Below are 22,732 nucleotides of genomic sequence, written 5' to 3' on the forward strand. Positions count from 1 at the left end.
TTAGAGGTATATAAAATGCTGAAGCGCATAAATAAGTTGGATGGTAACAGTCTTTTTCCCAGGGTAAAGGAATCTAAAGCTATAGGGCATAGGTTTAAGGTGAGGGGGGAAGATTTAAAGGGGACCCATGAGGAAAGTTTTTCACTCAGTGAATGGTGGGTATATGGAGGAGCTGCCAGAGGAAGTGGTAGAGCTGGGTACAATTACACTGTTTAACAGATATTTGGACAGGTACGTAGATAGGAAAGTTTTAGAGGGATATGGGCCAAATGCAGGCAAATGGGACTAGCTCAGCTAGGCAGCTTGGTTGGCATGGATGAGTTGGGCTGAATGGCCTGTTTAGTGCTGTTTAACTCTGTGACTCATTGTTAAACGTCCATAAATCAACTAATTTAGTGCATTTGCCCTTTGCCATCCCATGGAAATATCATTTTGTATGATACCTGACCACATTCACAAGTGTATAGATAAGTGTTTTGCAGGTGATACCAAGGTAGGGGAGGGGCAGGTTGTGTCACAGAGAAAGGGAGTCTGCAGAACGACTTGGACAGGGATGGAGAGTGGACAAAGAGATGGAATACAGCACAGGGAAGTGTGGGGTTATGCACTTTGGTAGGAAGAATAAAAGCATAGACTATTTTCTAAATGGAGAGAGAATTCAGAAATCAGAGTTGCAAAGGGACTTTGGAATCCCAGTTCAGGATTCCCTTAAGGTTAACTTGCAGGTTGAGTCGGTAGTAAGGAAGGCAACTTCAATGCTGGTATTCATTTCACGAGGACTAGAACATAAAAGCAAAGATGTACTGCTGAGGCTTTATAAAGCATTGGTCAGACCACACTTGGAATATTGTGAGAAATTTTGGACCCTGTACCTAAGGAAAGATGTGCTGGCCCTGGAGAAGGTTGAGGGGAGGTACACAAGAATGATCCCAGGGATGAAAGGTTTGATGTATGAGGAGCATTTGATGTCTCTGGGCCTGTACTTGATGGAGTTCAGAAGGATGAGGGGGGATCTCATTGAAACCTACTGGATACTGAAAGGCCTGAATAGAGTGGACGTGGAGAGGTTGCTTCCATTAGTAGGAATGTCTAGGATCTGAGGGCACAGCCTCAGAATAAAAGGACATGCCTTTAAAACTGAGATGAGGAGGCATTTCTTCAGCCAGAGGGTGGTGAATCTGTGGAACTCGTTGCCACAGAAGGTTGTGGAAGCCAAATCATTGAGTGTATTTAAGGCAGAGATTGATAGGTTCTTGATCGATAAGGGGTTTAAGGGTTACAGGGAGAAGGCGGGATAATGGGGTTGAAAATAAAAATCAGCCACGATTGAATGGTAGAGCAGACTCGATGGGCTGAATGACCTAATTCTGCTCCTATATCTTATGATCTCATGGCCTTATAACAAAGAGAAAATTCTATATTTTCAGTGGATGGTGAATGGGTTTCACTGTAGTATCTAATCTGATACATTTTCAATGGCTATGATGAAAAACCCAGATTTGGCAACCTCATGTTTGTTACCCTATGATTTGATTCAAAAACCCTGTTAACAAACTGACCCCAAGAGCTTGATAGACAGACATTTAGGTTTGAGCAAATGCTTTGTGTAGCCAACGACACCTTTGGTTAATGTGTACATTTTAAGTGTCTGTGTGAATAACTCTCCTGTATCCTTTTCTTATCACAGCTTGACAAGGCTCATTGATTCTTTATGGCATGCTGGGAGATAAAGTTTAGACAATTTATGTGTGAAGATGAAAAAATTGCCTTTATAATTACAACACAACCTGACCCCTTTAATGTTGATTTATTTTGAGTAAAGCACGTTCTTGCCACAGGCAATGGTACCACAGTGACTCCAATTAATTTAATTCCCCAAAGAACCTAATTGTACCACTGGAGGATTTCCTCCTTCTGTTAAAAAGGTCATACTTGCTGTCTGTGATTCTACAGGTTCGGTGAGAGAAGAACCTCCAGCACTCACAAGGATTAGCAACTCCACCTCAGAAAATGAGAATGGTTGAATGGTATCAGTTACAGAACCAGATATTATTTTTCCTCCAAGATGTACAGAAAATCTATTATCCCATCCTCGCAATTGTAGGTGTTCCTGGTAAGTCTCTCGATCTATGTGCCTTGTTTCAGTGTGTTACTGCCGATTCCTTCTATCTTTATCTCTCCTTTCCTTGCTCCTGGTAAAACTCTGCATCCAGCTATTAAATCTGCAAACCCTATTTAACTGTATTCAGCACATTGTGCTAGTGTGGATTCTGTGAGAGTTTCTTTGTACCTGGTACTGTGCCCGGTTTTGTCCATACCCTATAAATTCCTCAAACTTAACCATCCCTCCAGTTCCCTTTTTAAAATGAATTATACAATCAGTTCCCATCAGTTTTTCAGTGTTTCAGATCCTTGCAATTCTGAGTGTTTCCTCTATGGCATTTACCGATGATTTTAAGTCCATAATCTCTGGTTACTGACTCATTCATCAGAGAGTATACTTCTCTCTACCAAAACCTCTCAATATGTTAAAAACCTCAGTAGCTCAGTTTTTAATCTTCCTCACTCCAAGTGGAGCAGTGCCAAATGTACCATCTCCTTGTGTAGCTGAAGTCCCTCAGCCCTGATAACTGGTTAAAAAACCCCTTCTTCATCATTCCTAAGGTCTTTGTACCTATCCTGCAGAGTAGTGCCCACAGATATTCACAGCACTCCAATCAAAACCTAAACAGTGATTTATAAAATTCTACCACAATCTTTGCTTTTGCAACCTATTCCTTCATTGGTAAACCCATATAACTGGTATGTTTGTTCAAACAACTTCTTCAATTTGCCATGCCACCTTTAACGATATGTGTGTATGAACACCAAGGGTTGGGTTCCCTGTTTATTTACAGTCTTCAAAATTGCGTCATTTAATTTTAAATCTTTTAAACTCTTTTAATTCTTGGGTTTTCATCTCCTTTGTAAGCCTACCATGTTTTATTTAGTCAAATGTTTAAGTCATACCTAGAGCAACTTCCCCTGTATTTCCTTCAAAAAATACAATCAACTCAGTCAGATAAAATCTGCTTTGACAATTCACCAGGTCTCCACGATTAACCCATGCCTTCCCAAATGAAAGTTTGTTTTGTTCACTATTGATGCTTTACACAACTTCCAATGACCAATATTTTCCTTTCTCCTTCCTTGTGTAGTAAGATTTGTACTAATGTTCACATCATTAAGTCAGTACATTCATGTGTCACTTTTACTTAGTAAATTTCATTTGCACTGATCTTGATTTAATTTCCTTTGATTTGCTATTAGACAGTTGTCCATTTAGTGTCCTGAGCTCAATGAATGCACCTCCTCACTTTCAGCATTTCTCCCACCTGATATATTCTTCTCAAGGCAAAATGTTTTTTAATATTGGTTAGAACTGAGGACTCCACTTCCAATGGATACAGATAACATGCTGAGTTTCACAGGTCCAGATGGATAGGCTGAGGCATTGACTATGAGAGCTGGGACATAATGTTGCAGCAATACAAAATATTGTTTTGACCGCACTTGGGAGTATTGGGTAGAGTTCTAGTCAACACACTACAGGAAGAATGTGGTAGCTACAGAGAGAGTGCAGAAGAGATTCACCAGGGTGTTGCCTGGAATGGAGGCCTGCAGTTATAGGACAGATTGGATGGGCTGGGTTTATTCGTATTGGAATGCAGGGGGCTGAGAAGTGACCTTATAGAGGTTTATAAAATTAGGAGGGGGATAGATCGGATAGATGGTCAGAGTCTTTCTCCCAGGGCTGGGTAGTCTAGAACTAGAGGGCACAGGTTTAAGGTGAGAGGGGAGGAATTGAAAGGAGATCTGAGGGTTATGTTTTTCACACAGAAGGTAGTGGTTATCTGGAACAAGCTGCCAGAGGATGTGGTAGAGGCAGATACAATTACAACGCTTAAAAGGCATTAAGAAAGGCACGGAAGGATACGGGTTCAATGCAGGCAATTGAAATGAGTGAAAATTGCATCACGGTTGGAATAGACGAGGTGGGCCAAGAGGGTCCATTTCTGTGCTGTACAATTCTATGATTCCTTGATTCTATCAATATGTATTCATATATTTCAATCTAATGAAATAAAAATCCAGCTCCAACCGATCAACCATCACACTTTCTGATATCTGCAGCTTTATATCAGTGGCTCTTTTTCTAGATAAGTTATTGTATTGTAACACGTATGATTTATCCTCCAAAAAGTACATGTATTTTTTTATTCTACTCATTTCCAATCTATGCTCTCAAACGATTGAATTCTCTGTTATTAATCACTGGGGAGGGGGGAATCTGTCAGTAAGTCAAACACTTAAATTTGTAAATCAAAAGCAAAATACTGCAGATGCTGGAAATCTGAAATAAAAATAGGAATGGTAATCTGGGCAGCATCTATGAATTGAAAGTAAAGTTAATGTTTCAGGTCTATGATCTTCCATTGGAACTGTGAATAGTTAGAAGTGAACAGATTTTAAGTCCCAAAGAAAAAGTTACTGGAGAGAAAATGGGAAGGTCTGTGAGAGATTGTGAGGCAGGGGAGATAAAATGCCAACAAGGTGTAAGTTTGTGTTGTACTGGGACAAGAAACAAAGAGGTGAGTATAAGAGATGCAGTGTCATATATCCTGAACCGAGTGTTTGAATCTGTTTACATCTGGTATGTTGTGAATAAATGGTCACCTTGCTATTTTACAGTCAACATTCCCTTGGAAATTTACCCAATTATCATTGAATGTCAACAGGTAAGACAAAAAAAAATTGGATTCCTGCAGAAAAGAATCTAAAAGCTTACTGGTTGAGAAAACTTACTTATTGAGAGCTGGTTTAACTTGTTAAAAAAAAACATACTTGTTGCGAGCTAACGAGCTAGCGTATAAAAGTAAGGATGTGTTGATGGGGCTCTATAGGGCACTGGTAAGACCTCATTTGGAGTACTATGTGCAGTTTTGGGCCCCTTGACTTAGAAGGGATGTACTGATGTTGGAGAGGGTTCCGAGAAGGTTTACGAAGATGAGTCCCGAAAAGAAAGGGCTGACATACGAGGAGTGTTTGTTGGCTCTTGGACTGTATTCATTGGAGTACAGAAGAGTGAGGGGGACTTCATAGAAACATTTCGAATGTTGAAAGGACTAGACAGAGTAGATGTGGCTAAGTTGTCTCCCATGGTGGGCGCGTCCAGGACAAGAGGGCACAGTCTTAGAATTAGAGGGTACCCATTTAGAACAGAGATGCGGAGAAATTTCTTTAGCCAGAGGGTCGTGGATTTATGGAATTTGTTGCCGTGTACAGCTGTGGAGGCCCGATCACTGGGGGTGTTTAAGGCAGAGATTCATAGGTATCCAATTAGGCAAGGTATCAAAGGATATGGGGAAAAGGCTGGGAACTGGGGCTAGATGGGAGAATAGTTTAGCTCATGGTGAAGTGGCAGAGCAGACTCGATGTGCCGAATGGCCTACTTCTGCTCCTTTGTCTTGTGATCTTGTGAACTTGTTTAAAAAGGAAGGCCCAAACTGGGTAATTACAATTGGTGGACCATTTACTGAAATCGATTCCGAAATCAAGAATAACCATTTTGAAAAGCACAGGTTAATCCGGGGCAGTCAGCATGGATTTGCTGAGGGAAGCTCATGTCTGACCGGCTGGATTTAATTTTTTATGGAGATAACAAGGAGGGTCAGTGAGGGTGGTGGGTTGAAATAATCTGCACAGATTTAGCAAGGCATTTGATAAGGTCCCATTGGCAGCTGGTCAGAAAAATAAAAGCTCATGGGATCCAAGGGGAGAGTGGAAAACTTCCTCCAGAACTAACTATGAAAGTAAGCAAAAGACAATAGTTGACAGGTGTTTTAAAGACTGGAAAGCTTTTACCAATGGGGTCCACAGGGCTCTGTTCTGAGTCCCTTGGTTTTTATATTAGATATTAAGAAATTAGATGTAAAGGGCAAGAATTTTGTAGATGATGCAAAACATGGTCATGCGGTTGACAGTGAGAAGGAAGAGATAAATAGTCTGATCATTTAGGCAGAAAGGTGGCAAGTGAAATTCAATCCAAAAAATTGTGAGAGAATATATGAGGCAGGTGAAAAAAACAAAGAAATAGAAGGATATTGAAGTGTAGAGGAAGAGCAAGGCATTCACAGATCCTTAAAGGTTGATCAGGTGATTAATAAGGTACCCAGGATACTTCCCATATGAGCCAAGGCATAGAATATAAAAGCAGGGAGATTATGCTTGAATTATGAGACCACCGTTTGACAGCTGTGCACGGTTTTAGTCACCACATTATTGGAAAGGTGTGATTGCACTGGAGAGGGTGCAAAGGGGACTTATGAAGATATTGGCATCTCTGGGTAGTTCAGCTATGAGGAAAGATGGGATAGGCTGTTTTTTGGAACAGAGAAGACTGAGGGAAGACAATCGGGGTGTATAAAATATCAAGGGGCATAGGAAAAATGTTCAAAGTCAAAGTTGAGTTCATTGCCATATGCACAAGTCCATGTGTGCACAGGTGCAATGAAAAACTTACTTGCAGCAGCATCAGATACACAACATTCATAAGAAAAACATAAACGAATTATACACTATTTTTACAAGAAAGAACACAATTACTAGAACACGATTAGAATAAAAGAAAACAAAGTCCATTTTAGTGCAAAGTGATCAAAGTGGTCATATTGTTGCTAAATTGTAGTGATTAGGGTTGTGCAGGTCAGCTCAAGAACTGAATGGTTGAAGGGAAGTAGCTGTTCCAAAAAGCAGCCTATCCCATCTTTCCTCGTTGCTGTTCTTCAACCTGGTGGTGTGGAATTCCAAGCTTCTGTACCTCCTGCCCGATGGTAGCTGCGAGAAGATGGCACGGCCCGGATGGTGGGGATCTTTGATGATGGATGTTGCCTTCTTGAGGCAGCGCATCCTGTAGATACTACTGATGGTGGGGAGGGATGTGCCCATGATGTATAGGGCAGAGTCCACTACTCTCTGCAGCTTCTTACATTCCTGCACATTCAAATTGCTGTACCAGACCAGGATGCAGCCAGTCAGAATACTTCCAATAATACATCTGCAGAAGTTTGTTAGAATGTTCGGTAACAAGCCGAACTGCCTTAACCTTCCAAAAAAGTAAAGATGCTGGTGCACCTTCCTTGTGATCCTTCACTGAAAGAGGTGTTTTAGCATCTTTCAAATAAATCAGTTCAGTTGATGGAAGTTACTTCATAGCTTGAGAATGAGCAGTGAAGATTCATACTGTAACAGGTATTAACCAAGCAGACTTAAGTCTTACAGTGAGATAAACATTTCCAGCTCCTCTTGTGTTCCTTTAGCAGAGAGTTAACCTTTCACCCACTTGCTTCTCAAGCATCTACCTACCTCTGCCTTCCAAGTATTCGAAGACTCTGCTTCCACAACTCTCTAAGGAAGAGAGTTCCAAACACTCATGAGCCTCAGAGAGAAAAAGATTCAGCTCATCTCTTTCTTAAATGGGCGACACCTGATTTGTAAACAGTGACCCCTAGTTCAAGAACTATCCACAAGAAATATCCACATCCACCCTGTCAAAACTCCTCAGGATCTTATATATTTTGGATCCCCTCTCACTTTCTAAACTTCAGTAGGTGCAAGCTGAGCCTAACAAACCTTCCCTATAAGGCCATCTGTCCATTCCATCTGGTAAATCTTCTCTGAACTTATTCTAATGGATAAATATCCATCCCCAAATGAGGCCAGTACTGTACACAGTACTCCAGATGTGATCTCACCATCACATAGCATAAATGAAGCATAACTTCCCTACTTTGTATTCAGTCCCCTGAGAAATAAATGACAAATTCTGTTAGACTTCCTGATTACTTGCATTGTCTGCATACTGACCATTCTGTGAATCATGTACTGGGACACCCCAATCCCTCTGCATCTCTGAAAGTTCTCATTATTTAGATAATATGGTTATTTTATATTTTTCCTGCCAAAATGTAGAATTTCAAATTTTTCCACAATGCATTCCATCTACCAAATCTTTCCCCACCTGTTTAACCTATCTATATCCCTTTGTAGCCTCTTATCTACATGTCATCTCAAACTTAGCAACCATATCTTTGGTGCCTACTTTTTGTACAAGCAGTGAAATTGTAAGGCCCCGACTTCAATCCCTGTGGGACACCACTCATAACATCTTGGCAACCAAGAGAAAAAGTCCCAGTTATGTTTACCCTCTGCTTCCTGCTAGCCAGCCAATCTTCCATCTGCATCAATATGTTGCCTCCCACACCATGAGCATTTTTTTTTGCAATAAAGGAATACCTTATCAAATGCCTTCTGGAAACCTAGCTACAGTTCGTCTGCTGGTTGCCTTTTATCCATAGCACAGGCTTTGTAAACTTCAATAAATGGTCAAACATGATTTCCCTTTCATAAAAGCATGTTGAAGAGTCCTGCTTTCAATGACAATCTCTGGACATGCCACTCCTATGAGAGGCTGAAGAAGGCAGCACGTTCAAATGGAGTATCTATCATTTCATACTCTAGGAGCCTATATTTCCATAGGGTTTTGAATGATACATGAGCAGGTGAGTTAATATTAACCAGAAGTGATTCCTTCAGTAAGTGTATGAAAATAACATAATCATGCCTGATTGGTAGAGTCAAACATGATGGTTCTACCATGGAGACTTTGTCATTAGCTGCCTGTTGTGTATGTTGGACTGGTCAATGGGTTCAATGGTTTCAACTGAGCTCCAAATGTCCTCCAAGGATCTTCTAATTGGTTATTGGATGTAGACTATAGTAGCTTGGAATTTTAATCCTTCAGTTCATCTCCCTGAACTCTGCAGGTTAGTCTTCTGATTATAACATTGCCAATTATTTATGTAAGTTAACAGGCTGAAGTGTAAAAGCCTTTGACCGGTGTTAACACTGGCAGAGTGGAGCTCCTCCAAGGAAGGTAGACTATGTGCAGAGTTCAGAGTGCGTTAAGCAATGTGACATCCTTCAGGAAACAGAGATGTTTTGTGGTAAGACATTTTAAGTTAGAGGAACAGAGATTAATCCCCACATGAGTTATAAGTTATGCATGCAACCCTAATGCACCCAATGCTACCTGCTCCCCACTGAAATCAAAGTACATGAAGCCACTGCTCCTTGAATGAAAAGGTTGGTTCAACTGTCCAATGCTGCAATGATCACCAAACTGTGACACATGGCAGGAGACCAGTGGGTGCCACCTGGAATCATCCTGAGGTCAGGAAGGTGGAATCTTTGTATTAACAAATGCAGGTTGAGGTCTTGTCTTCTGTTCCAGGTAAAGTGCTAATCCTGGAACACTTGCACCATGCTGGCACACCCCTCATGGGTACTTGGATGGTGAATTCTGCCAGAGAGCCCACGAGGTTAGACCTGGTACAGGTTTGGCATTCTATGGACATTAATGGGAAGAGTTAATTGTCCACAAGGTGGGAAGTGGGAAATCTTTCAGATTTTCTTTGGTGATTAATTTAAATGTAATTCAATGTTTTGAAGAATAAGCAAGTGTTGTTACTGTTTCAATTTTTTACACATTTTTAATACCATTATTTTATTAGTGTTTAAGTGGTTTTGAATGTTTGTGAATGCCAAAGACATTTGCAATCGTTCAGTTAAGATAAGATATCTTTATTAGTCACATGTACATCGAAACACACAGTGAAATACACCTTTTGCGTAGAGTGTTCTGGGAGCAGCCCGCAAGTGTTGCCACACTTCCAGCGCCAACATAGCATGCCCACAACTTCCTAACCCGTACGTCTTTTGCAACGTGGGAGGAAACTGGAGCACCCGGAGGAAACCCACGCAGGCACAGGGAGAATGTATAAACTCCTTACAGATAGTGGCCAGAATTGAACCCAGGTTGCTGGCACTGTAATAGCGTTATGCTAACCGCTACACTACTGTGTCTGCCCCAACTGAAATGACATCTTAGATAGTTGGGAGCCTGCAGGCAGAACCTCATTGACTGTCAAAACCATTGAGAACAAGTGAAGCCTCACTGGAGCTCTCCGATTACAGTAGAGTTCTCATCATCTGTTCGGAAATCCTGACGATACTTCATCTGGCTCACTGGTTGCTGATTCCAGTGCTCACTTTACACCTACTTTACAGGCATGGTAGTGTAGCAGTTAGTGTAACGCTATTACAGTGCCAACGACCTGGGTTCCATTCCGGCCACTGTCTGTAAGGAGTTTGTACGTTCTCCCCGTGTCAGTGTGGGTTTCCTCCGGGTGCTCTGGTTTCCTCCCACATTTCAAAGACATATGGGTTAGGAAGTTGTGGGCATGCTATGTCATTGCTGGAAGCGTGGCAACACTTGCAGACTGCCCCCAGAACACTCCTTGCAAAAGATGCCTTTCACTGTGTGTTTTGATGTACATATGACTAATAAAGATATTTTATTCTCCCACGTTCCAAGGAATAAAGACCTAGCCTGGCCAACCTCTCCCTATAACTCAGGCCTTCTAGTCCTGGCAACATCCTCGTAAATCTTCACTGCATTCTTCCCGGTTTGACTACGTCTTTCCTATAACAGGGAGATGAAAACTGTACACGGTACTCCAAGTGTGGCCTCACCAACGGCTTGTACAACTGCAACAGAATGTCCCAACTCCTGTCCTCAATGCCCTGACTGATGAAGGCCAGCGTGATAAATGTAAAAGTACCATTTCCCTGATGTACTATTTCTCTATTTCCCTGAATTACCATTTCCGTTTACTTCCCTCTCTCACAGCTAACATAGTGACGATTATGATCCTTTCTCGGGGAAAGTGTGGTCTCTCCAGAAGTGTCACTCGCTACCTGGTGGCCATGACAACAGCGGATCTCCTGGTCATCATCACTGACCTGATACTAAGACATGTCCCAATTGTTTTCTGGGACAAATTTCTTTTGTGGAGTCCCTGCATGTGTGTAATATCCACGCTGTCCTCCTGTTTTCAGCCACGGATTGTTCCGTCTGGTTCACCGTCACTTTCACCTTTGATCGATTTGTCAGCATTTGTTGTCAGGAGCTGAGGGTGAAGTATTGCACTGAGAGAGTGACGGCCACGGTTCTGGGAACGGTGACGGCGCTGAGCTGTTTGAAGAACATCACCTGGTATTTTATGCTCAGTGGGAAATATTGGCTTTTGAACAACCCTTGGTTTTGTGATGTAGGTTATAATGTTCTGTTTTCGCAGGTATGGGGAGCCATTGAATCAATTCATTATATACTCACCCCAGGTTTTGCATTTGTTCTGATTCTGGTGCTCAACGCTTTAACAGTCAGGCACATTTTGGTGGTCAGCAGAGCCCGTAAACAACTCCGGATTCATAGCAGTTTGGAGAATTCCAAAGACCCAGAGATGGAGAACCGGAGGAAGTCCATTGTTTTGCTGCTTGTTATCTCGGGGAATTTCATTCTGTTATGGTCAATCATAATGGTGTACTGTGTATGGAACCGAACATGGTACTTTGGGTTTAGTTATGAAACTCCACCTGGTTTTGTTCAAGAAATTGGATTCATGCTCCAACAACTGAGCTGCTGTACAAACACTTGTATTTATGCATTGACCCAGTCTAAGTTCAGAGAGCAGTTGCAGAATATGATGAAATGCTCTCTTAAATGTTGTTCCAAAATTCCTTAACTGATGAAAGTAATTGAACAATTTCTGATAGCGGAACCATTTCATCTTCTGCTCTGTCTGGCTGACTCTTCCCTGAACGTTTTGTGATACAGACACAGAGAGGGTTCGGTTGGGGGAAGTGCTGGATGGCATTGTAAAAGGTTCCACAAACTCCATGAAACTCCACGCACAAAACCCAGTGAAAGTTACTCGCATCTTGCTGAAACCGCAACCTCACTGTGACCCTCTCCTCGGTCTGAAACACTGCCCTCTGCAATTCCTCCTCTCGCAAATCATTTGTCCGCACTTCACACAGAGCCCTGAGAGATTCATCCCTTTAAAATTCCTCTCCCTGTGAAACTCCTGCTGGTCTAAATAAATGATTCCACCAATGGAGTTCTTCTAATGACAGTTTCACCCCTGATGTAACCCCTTCCCCCTCTGGCAGAGATACCAACTCCTGATAAACCCCCACCTGTGAGACTTGCCCCTCCATGAAAATGCCCATCCACAGTATAAAACTGATCACCGTGTCCATCTCTCCTATATATCAACATTCTAAGGCACTGATGGCCAGCAGATATAAACTGCTTTATTAAACAAAAACATCTACAGAGAGAGAGAAAGGAAAGGGAGAGGCAGCAATTGTTTATCTGAGTGTCTACTGCAATTAACTGGTGGACATCTTCTACAGAGAGAGAGAGAGAGTTTTTCTAAGGTTCTCCCTAATCATTGTTACAACACAGGTTACATGCTATAATCTTCAGAGGAATACACACCCAACATTGTATGTCACAAATGTTACATCCCTTCTTTAATAAAAAAAATAAGGTAACTGTCAAATTTTTGTTTGCTTTACTTTAGCACCAAGTCCTCCAGATACTTGGGTCGATGAGTTATTCAGAATCTGGAAAATGAAAATCAGAAAAGGGCAGGAGTCAAAATCTGAAATAGAAGCAGTAAATACTAGAATCGCTCAGTGGGTGCAGCCTGGTCTGGGCCGTGGTGTTCTCGACCTGTAGGGTTTAGTTGTACATCTTCCACCAGCCCCACTCAATCCCACTTCACATTCAGGCTGGCCAACACTTCCCTCCAGGTTTTTATGTGGATGCAGAAGGGGTTGAGGGGTCAGGGGAGGTGTGGGTGGTATGGTACCTCCAGTGGTCTTCTTGTGCCCGTTGCTCTGACCTGGGATGTTCCCTTCCATCATGATGCCGTATGTTTAGTGGTGTGGGATGCGTTGAGACCGCATTGCGTTCTGCCAGATCTGATGATGGACTGATGTCATCTTCATCCTCACTGTGTGTCCAACTCTTAGCCATGGGTGGCCAAACCTGCAACAGCATTTAACAAAATCAACATTAGAGGGACCTACCACATAAACATTTACCATTCCAGTGTGCCTTGAGGACTCTGTAATGAACTTCTAAAGACAGGCTGTGAGTTGAAAGAAATGCAGGAGGAGCTGACATGGATTTGTTGGAATTTAACTCTCCATTTTCTCTGAATTCTTGGGGCGGTGAGAGAGACTGACTAAATCTACAGGCAAGTAGCAACCTTGGGCCTCCACCAGTCTGGGTTTATCCCCAAAAACCTTTGAAATGTTAATGCTCAGATCTTCACTGGAGCGAAAACCAATCATCAGCTTCACAGGACATAGGACATTTCCTTTGGCACATAAAATAATCCATCCATTCCAGGTATCAATCTGGTAAACCTTCTTACAACTGCTTCCAACATCTGAACATCCTCCCTAACATAAAGAGACGAATACTATTCACAGTACTCCAGAAAAATGCGAGGAAATTTGGCAAATTAACATGGTTTTTCAATGGGAAATCAAACTTGACTGAGTTATTGGAGCTCTCTGAAGAAGTAACATGTGCTGTGGGTAAAGTGGAACATGACAACAGAATGACAATGGAACCAGCATAAAGATGACACAGTTAGAGGCTAGGGAGAGAGAACAGCAAAATCTGTTGTGTGCAGAAAAACTTGCAGAGTTATCCATTGTATTTTCCCATATGGAGTCTAGTTTACCTGAAGATCCGTGATCTAATGAATTGTACCAAGGCAAATGTAAGACTAACATAGACAAGGTCACATAGTATCCTGACTGACAGATGATCTGGAGACTTGATAAGCAAGATTTGCAGCCTGTGGGTAACATCATGTAAACTTTACTTGGAGAATAAAACAGAAGCTGTGGTGACAGAGTTTGGCCAAGGTTCCTGGCCAGTCACTAGATGACATTACTGGATTGACCACCAAGGCAGAAACTGCAATCAGGAACCTGTTCAAGCAGCAGAAGATATTAATCACCGGACTCTCACTGGACTGATCACTGGGATGGTAGCCATGAATATGTGGGATTAAGCTCATAATTTAGAGAGTGTTGGTATTGAAGGGTTAGTTTAAACCATTATGTTAAGTTATTGTAATCTCTCAAATCAAGTAAAGGTATACCCTCATTGGATAATTTTTTTTTGTTGTCATTTATTAAATGCCCAGGTAGACTTGTGTGCAATGAGTAGTAGCTCATTTCCCATCCTTTATAAACATAGGAAGGCTTATTGAAGACATGTCCTATACACTCTGGCAACCCACACTCAGACCCAAAGCAATAACATGAAAAGGGGTAATATAACTTTGGAAGAGCTGGTACCAAAGTGTATTGCTGGTAAATCATCCCAGCAGGAGGAGGTGTGTTTTGTTTATCCTTGACGACGATTATGCATTAGCTGAGACCAAAATATGGTTGCATGGATCCACATAAAATCTCTCCTGAGGGAAAGCGGCCTGGTTATTTTCAATTCCTCACATCACTCTCTATATCTTAATACCCATAAAGTGATTCACTTTTATCTACGCCAATATGCTATCCCCTACACTATGAGCTTTTATTTTCTGCAATAATCTTTGACATGGCACCTTATCAAATGTCTTCTGCATTTCACTGTGTGTTTCAATGTACATGTGACTAATAAAGAAATCTAAAAATGCACTGGTTCCCTTTTATCCACAGAACATGTTACTTCTTTAAAGAACGCCAATAACTTGGTCAAAAATGATATCAGTTTCCCAAAACCATGTTAACTTTTCCTGATTACCTTGAATTCTTATAAAGTCTGTAATAACAGCCTCCCACATTTTCCCAGTGACCTATGTTAAGCAAACTGAGCTGTGTTTTCCCGCTGCTTGTTTCCCTTATTTGAATAACGGAGTTATACCTGCTACTTTCCAATCTAATGGATCCTTCCCCGAATCTATGGAATCGTGGAAAATTAAAACCAATGCATCAACCGTCTCATTAGCCAATTCTTTGAGAATGGATGAAGTCCGTCAGGACCTGTAGACTTGTCAGCCAACAGCTCCGGCAATTTGCTCAGTACCACTGTCCTGTGGATTTTCCTGGGTTCTATCATTCCTACCTATTCCCAATTTGTAGCCTTTTCTTGGATGTTACTTGCATTCTTTGTAATAAAGACGGATGCAAAATACCTATTTAATTCAACGGCTATTTTTTTATTTTCCATTCTTAATTCCCCCATCTTTTCTCACTGACTTTTTGTTTTACCTTCGTACTTTATCATCCCTCACTTTACTGGTGCTGTCAACTCACCCACGTTTCCCGATTCCTCATATAATTCTACTTCTCCAAATGCTTTTCTCTAACTCCCATATTCATGGTGCCTTAAAACAAGGAAATGGAAAACATTCAGCATGTCAGGTAGCATCTGCGGAGAGAGAACCAGAGTTAGCCTTTCAGGTCAATGCCTTTCTGTGAGAACCAGAAATAGTTAAGGATAAAGAAGTTTAAAGTTGCAAAGGAGGGTTGGAGAGAACGAAGAGGGCAGCTGCAGTAGGACAGAGACCAAGAGAGACAGAATGACACAAGTGGTGCTGGTGCTGGCTGAGAGAAGGGTGGTGAAGATTTGCTAATTGCAGCTAATCTGTCTGAAGGAGATGTGAGTAGATGTTGAAAGGCAAATCAAGAGAAAAGAAAAATAACATATTTTCTCAACACCCCTCCAACCCTGCTATTCCCTCCCCCACAGTTTTTAACTCCTTGGCCCTTGTTATTGAGGTAAGTTTGAATTTACTTCAAAGGTCAGTGGCAACCAGACAATACTGACCACAAAACTCTGGCTACTGTGTCTGCAGGTCAAATATCATCCTGAATCACTCAGCTCAGCCTGGAATGGTGTCTGGGTCTGATTTTGTACTGGGGAACCAGTATTTCCTTTAAACATTCATATAACCAAAGACCGTTAATCCAGGATATTAAAAGGACCAATGGTCCAGGGATCAAGCCATCACACCTTCCATTGACTGGCAAATAAGAGCCCATCTCTTATCTCCTAAATTCAGTATAGAGTCCAGTCTGTAACCTATTGCAAGTCTCTCATTGGCCAAACACAACAAGATGCTGGAGGAACTCAGTAGGTCAGGCAGCATCCATGGAGAAAAGCAGGTGGTCAACGTTTTGGGTCAGGACCCTTCTTCAGGACCTTCAGAACTTTACGCTAACCGCTACATCACCGTGCCTGCCCTCAAAGCAGATTGAAGCCAAAGGACAAGGATGACGGCAATGAACCTGGACTTGAACTCAGGTCTCCTGATTGTCAGGTGAGAATTCTACCCCTGAACCACATAACGTAGAACAACGTAGAACAGAACAGCACAGTAGGGGTCCTTCGGCCCATGATGTTGTGCTGACCTATATAAACACCTACTCCATGATCAGTCTAATCCTTTCCTCCTACAGCCTATAACCCTCCATTTTTCTACATCCATGTGCCTGTCTAAGAGTCTTTTAAATGTCTCTATTGCATCAGCCTCTACCACCATCCCCGGCAGTGCGTTCCAGGCACCCACCACTGTCTGTGTAAAAAACCTACCTCTGATATCTCCCCTAAACTTTCCTCCTCTGATCTTAAACAGATGTCCTCTGGTATTGGTCATTGCCACCCTGGGGAAAAGATGCTGCCTGTCCACTCCATCTATGCCTCTCTTAATCTTATACACCTCTATCAAGTCGCCTCTCAACCTGTATCGCTCCGAAGAGAAAAGCCCTAGCTCGCTCAACCTTCCCTCATAAGATATATTCTCTAATCCAGAAAGCATCCCAGTAAATCTCCTTTGTACCCTCTCTAAAGCTTCCACATCTTTCCTATAATGAGATGACCAGAACTGAACACAATAAAAATATAACTCCCCGAATCCCTGAACTTGAGAATGTTGATGTGTTAAACCAATCTGTGAACATCTGACTTCAGTATGCGAACCACAGGCATCAAAATAATTAAAACTTACACCTCCCCCACCCGTCTCTCTCAAACACATGCTCACTGGGTCCCAGAAGAGATGTAGCTGCAGTACTTGTTCTCCACCAGCAGAGGGCAGGTAAATCCACAGTAACAGAAGGGAGCACCGACAGTGTCCCCAATAGCCCAGCCTGCTCACTGCACCTACTGGGTACAAACTGGAGTGAACCTGAAGTGAGAGCGACCTTGATTTGAATGTAAAGACTGCTCAGTCCATCTCCCCTGGGTTTATTAGGTATCTGGACAACATGCAACCTCCCGGTGCATGTATAAAGTTATTGCAGCTTTTACCAATCAACAGTTTGATTTCACAGAAAGCCCCATACTCCTGCAAACATCCCACAGAACCATAGAGCAGTTACAACTCAGGAGGCTAATGTATCCTTGCCATTTGGAAGCGAGCTCTCCAACCAAATCCTACCTCTCAGCACTGGGCCTGTACCCCTGTAGGCCATGACTCCACAAGTACACATCCAGGTATGGTGTAAATGTGACGGGGGTCTCTGTCTCCAGGCACCTTTTGGTGTGAGTTCTAGACTCCCTTCTCCCTCTGGGTGAAAATGTTTTCCTCATCTCTTTAATCATTCCTCCAATTATTTTAATTCTATCTCCCTTGGTTTAGACCCCTTTTTGTTAAGGGAAATGGCTCCTTCCTCTTTACCCTCTCCAGCCCCCACAGAACTTTATACAACTCCGTTGTTCCCCCCCCTTGGCCTTTTGTGTTTCTGGACAAAGTAACCCCAGTTCATCCCATCTTTCCTCACGGCTCCAGTGTTCCAGTGCCGGAAACAGCCTGGGAAACCTCCTCTGCACCTCTCCAGTGTAGTCACGTCTTTCCTGTGATGTGGTTGACCAGAAGCTTACACAGTGCTCCATCTAGCGTCGCATACAGTGAAACCTCCCGGTTCTTGTATTCTGTACCTTGGCTCATAATGCAAAGCATTCCGTATGTCAGCTTAACCACCCCTTTGATCTGTCTGCTCCCCAGAAGGAAAGGTGGACAGAACCTCCGAGGTCTCTCCACACTTCTCAAGATCCTCCCATTTACTGTACATTCCTTTGTTTTGACACAACCTGCAGCCACAAGTGCACCACCTCAAACCTCTTTGGATTTAATTCCATACGCCACTTTTTTGCGCAACTGAACTGCCCATTGAGAGCTCCCTCCTCACTGTCTACCACACGGCAAGTTTTTCTTTCCAATGTACCCAATATTCATTCATTCCAATTCCTATCACTGAAGACATCCCTTCCTTTTTAAGCGACAGTATAGCATTAGCAGGCATCCATTCCTCTGGCAATATTCTAATGCCAAGGATGATTGTAAAATGATAGTCGATGGCTCTGCAATCTCCTCCCTTGCTTTATGTAAGAGCCTGTGATGCATCTCATCTGAGCATGGGGATTTAGCCACTTTAAATGATGCTAAACCCCTTACTCCCTCTCTCTCTATGCTTATTCCATTCAATATTTCCAACACGTCCACCTTCCCCACAACAGCAGCATCCGCTCCTTCTCTCATAAAGAAATAAAAATGGAAAATGGAGAAGTACCCAGCAGGTCAGGCAACCTCATGCTCGGATGAAGGGTCTTCAACCTGAAAAGTTAACTCTGCTTCTCTTTTCGCGGATGCTGCCTGACCTGTGGGGTAATACACAAAAAGTGCTGGAGGAACTCAGCAGGTCAGGCAGTATCTGTGGAGGGAAATAAGCAGTCGACGTTTCAGGCCGAGACTCTTCATCAGGATTTTACTTCAGATTCTCAGTTTTCTGAGAAGCTTCACCCTGACTCATCCAACCCACTTGAGAACAAAACGTTCAGACAAATGCAAGCCACAAAATAACACGTCCCAAGGAAGAGAGGTTGGGTCTGCACAATAGAATACGTATACTGACGCCTCCTGGCAAGTCAGAGATGAGAAGGTGGGAAGTAAGTGTTGCTCAGAATAATCCAGTGAAAATTGGGAAGAATTTCAAAAAATCCACTTGCTCCCAACGTACAATGTCTGGGAGAAGAATGAAATAAAGATGTTCCTGAAGTGAATCACACAATTGTTCAGGAAGAACCAAATAAAATTTATGAAAAAAAACATAACTGAGTGCAGAGGCAGATGATGCTGCGACAACATCTGGTGAATTGGAAAGTTCGAAATAGTAACACCAGCATGGCTGAGTGTGTAATAAGCTTCGGATTCAGTAACATCTGTAAAATTTTTATTTTACTTTCTCTGCCATTTCCTTGTTCCCCGTTACATTTCTCCCGGCTCAGTCTGTTTGGGATCTACATTAACTTTAGCTAATCAGCTGACCCTTTCCTTTGCACACACGTACAGGAGATTTTACAATTTGTGTTACTGTTTCTGCCTAACCTTTTCCTGCATTCTACTTCCTCTTCAAACAATCCCCTTCGAGTCAATACCCTGGTTTCCATCGGTGAAATCCAAAATATTCCTAATCTGCAAGTTCACTGTTTTTTGCCCACATTATACACCTGTTCCATTGATGTAATGTTACCTTTAACTTGTCTGGTAAAAGTAGGTGTAATTCTTTAAATGTGAGCCATTTCTTGTTTATCTTTTGCCTTTTAATGTGGTTGACCGATCCACCATAGCCAATTCATGCTCATGCCTTTGCAGTTTGCTTCGTTTAGATCCAAAACCCAGCTTAAACTAAACTAGATTACTTTTAGTTTGTATGTGAAATATTATCATATTATAATCACTGTTCCTTAAAAGCTCCAGATCATCAATTACCCTATTTGTCATTAGAGGTAAAATCTCCTGTTCTCTCTGTGGTTTTTCAACATGGTCTGTCTGGAACACCTCTGTTACACACTCCATAAAATTCATTCTCTACTGCTCAATCAACACCGACTCCGAGTTTTCTGTGCGTCAAGTGTGTCAGTCTGCACGCACTCCAAAGAACTTTGTGTGAATTAAGGAGTCAGTGGGCACTCATACTTTACATTACATATCTCAAAAGCTGACGGGATGCCACTTACAGAGAGGCGTGAAGTCATGGAGAGATGTGAACAGATGTTGGAATTTTAAGATCAAAGTGTTGCTGGACAGGGAGCTGGCAAGGGGTGGACTCTGGCTGGGCTGGGGAGCAAGGAGTGGGTGTCAGATGAACAAATTTAAGCCTGAGTTTGGATGTGGGCTATTTTGAATGTGTTCAAACCTACAACATATGGAGGTAAGAGAATTGGAACAGTACCTGTGCCGCGTCACCTGGCAGACCAGCAATCTGTCCTTGCAGTGTAAAATGTGGCAGCTAACTTGTACACAGCAAGCTTCTGCCAGGGAAAGGGTAGAGCTCGAGCAGAAGGCCTGTGAGTAGTTGGTGTGTCGGAGATTGACAGACCTCCTTGGTTTAGTGAGCGATAATGCTTCTGGGGAGGAGAGTGTGCAAGAATGGAAGATAATGTGGTTCAAGGTGTGCAAGGGCAATGGTTAGGTTGCTACGTAAGTTCCTGGAGTACGTCAGTTCAAAGCCCAGTGTGCAGCCTGAGAACGTGAATCGAGTTGTCCTGTGTTGGAGGGCAGTAATTCCCCACTGCTCAGGGCTCTGTGCTATGGCTGCAGGAACCTCTGGCACATCCTCAGTCATGGTTTAGACTGCATTCTGTCTGCACTAAGTGTTGACCTTGGTCGAATTGACCCAGAGATCAATGGGTTCGAGCCCACCTCTGTCTGGAAACAAAAAAAGATGCTGGAAACACTCAACAGGTCAGGCAGCATCTGTGGAGAGAGAAAAACAATCAATGTTTCGTGGACAGAGATACAGCAAAAGGCCCTTCAGCCCACTGAGTCTGTGCTGACCATCATCCACCCACTTACACTAATCCAATCTTCATCCTATTTTTATTCTCCCCACATTCTCATCAACTCCCCCCAGATTCTACCCCTCGCCTGCACACGAGGGACAATTTACAGCGGCCAATTAACTTACCAACCAGCACGTCTTTGGGATATGGGAGGAAACTGGAGCACCTGAGGTCAGGATTGAACCCGGGCCTCTGGCGCTGTGAGGCAGTGGCTCTACTCACTGTGCCACTGTGCCACCCTTCATTGAGGTCATCTGATGAAGGATCATTGACCCTGAAACATTAACTCTGTTTCTCTCTCCACAGATGACGCCTGACTGGCTGAGTTTTCCCAGCAGATTTTTGTTTTGTTTCAGATTTGCAGTGTTTTGTCTCACCTCTTCAGTGGGAAGTGGGGGCTCTATTTCCTCCTTGTTTGCCTTTCTGTTAGTGAGACTGGGGCAATCCACCTGACAGCTTCATCTAACGCAGACAAACAGCTGGCAACAGCTGCCCAGAACAAAATATAGTAGAGCCTGGGAACTGAGTATTCTTGGCAAACAAGATACTGTCAGCCGCTCTGTATTTCTGCCGTTCCTATGACAGCTGCAAAATTTTGTCAACCACCGTCAAGGAGATCTGGTTTCAATGATCTGGCTGAACCAGCTGTGAAAAGTAGCTTCAGCAAGTCATGAAATACTTTAATTAAAAAAAAGCTCATGGAAGTTTAGACACAAGAGGCTGCGGATACTGGAATCTGGAGCAAAAAGCAAAACGCTGGAGGAACTCAGCGGGTCGAGCAGCATCTGTGGAGGGAGACGGACAGTCGACTTCTCAGGTGAGACCCTTCCTCTGGACTGTCCGTTTCCCTCCACAGATGCTGCCTGACCCACTGAGTTCCTCCAGCATTTGGTTTCTCGAAGCCTATGAAAGTGTTTCTGATGTGCCTTCGTGTTTCAACAACATCATTGTCAAAGTTGTCACACTCAAATTTGTTGTTTTATGGCAGCAGAACAGTGCACAGACATAAAAATCTATAAATTACAAAAGTAAATAATCAGTGCAAAAAGAAGGATTAATGAGGTAGTGTTCATGGGTTCATAGAAATCTGATGGCGGAGGGGAAGAAGCTGTTCCTGAATCATTGAGTATGGGTCTTCCCAGATGGTGAGGGTCCTTAATGATGGATGCCACCTTCTTGAGGCACTGCCTCTTGTAGATGTCCTCGATGGTGGGGAGGGTTGTGCCCATGTTGGAACTGGCTGCGTCTACAACCTTCTGCAGCCTCTTGCGATCCTGTGCATTGGAGCCTCCATACCAGGCAGTGATGCAACCAGTCAGAATGCTCTCCACCGTACATCTATAGAAATTGGTAAGAGTCTTTGGTGACAGACCAAATCTTCTCAAACGGTAGTGTAGCAGTTAGCATAACGCTATTACAGCGCCAGTGACCTGGGTTCAATTCCGGCCACTGTCTGTAAGGAGTTTGTATGTTCTCCCCGTATCTGCATGGGTTTCCTCTGGGTGCTCTGGTTTCCTCCCACATTCCAAAGGCGTAGGGGTTAGGAAGTTTTGGGCATGCTATGTCGGCGCCAGAAGCATGGCGACACTTGCGGGCTGCTCCCCAGAACACTCAACACAAAAGATGCATTTCACTGTGTGTTTCGATGTACACTGTGTGTTTCGATGGCCCTGCACTCAGCTCTGGAGCATCTGGACAGTAAAAACACCTACGTTAGACTATCGTTTATTGACTACAGCTCTGTTTTTAATACAATAATTCCAAGCAAGCTTGTCACCAAACTCCGAGACCTAGGACCCAACGCCTCCCTCTATAACTGGATCCTTGACTTTCTAACAAACAGACTGCAATCAGTGAGGATAGGCAGCAATACCTCCGGCACGATTATTCTCAACACTGGTGCCCCACAAGGCTGCG

At 42.9% G+C, this 22,732-nt stretch overlaps 1 protein-coding gene across 1 annotated transcript in view; it reads left to right on the top strand.

Moving 5' to 3' along the window:
* LOC127583568 (V-set and immunoglobulin domain-containing protein 10-like 2) overlaps positions 1-22,732 on the top strand; it is a 139,201-nt gene that overhangs the window by 49,494 nt on the left and 66,975 nt on the right. Inside the window, exon 3 of the mRNA XM_052039690.1 lies at positions 10,999-11,155. Within this exon, the coding sequence (XP_051895650.1) occupies positions 10,999-11,155 (157 nt within the window). The remainder of the gene's footprint in view (positions 1-10,998; positions 11,156-22,732) is intronic.

This window comes from Pristis pectinata, chromosome 27, assembly GCF_009764475.1.
Source record: "Pristis pectinata isolate sPriPec2 chromosome 27, sPriPec2.1.pri, whole genome shotgun sequence".
Taxonomy (NCBI): Eukaryota; Metazoa; Chordata; class Chondrichthyes; order Rhinopristiformes; family Pristidae; genus Pristis; species Pristis pectinata.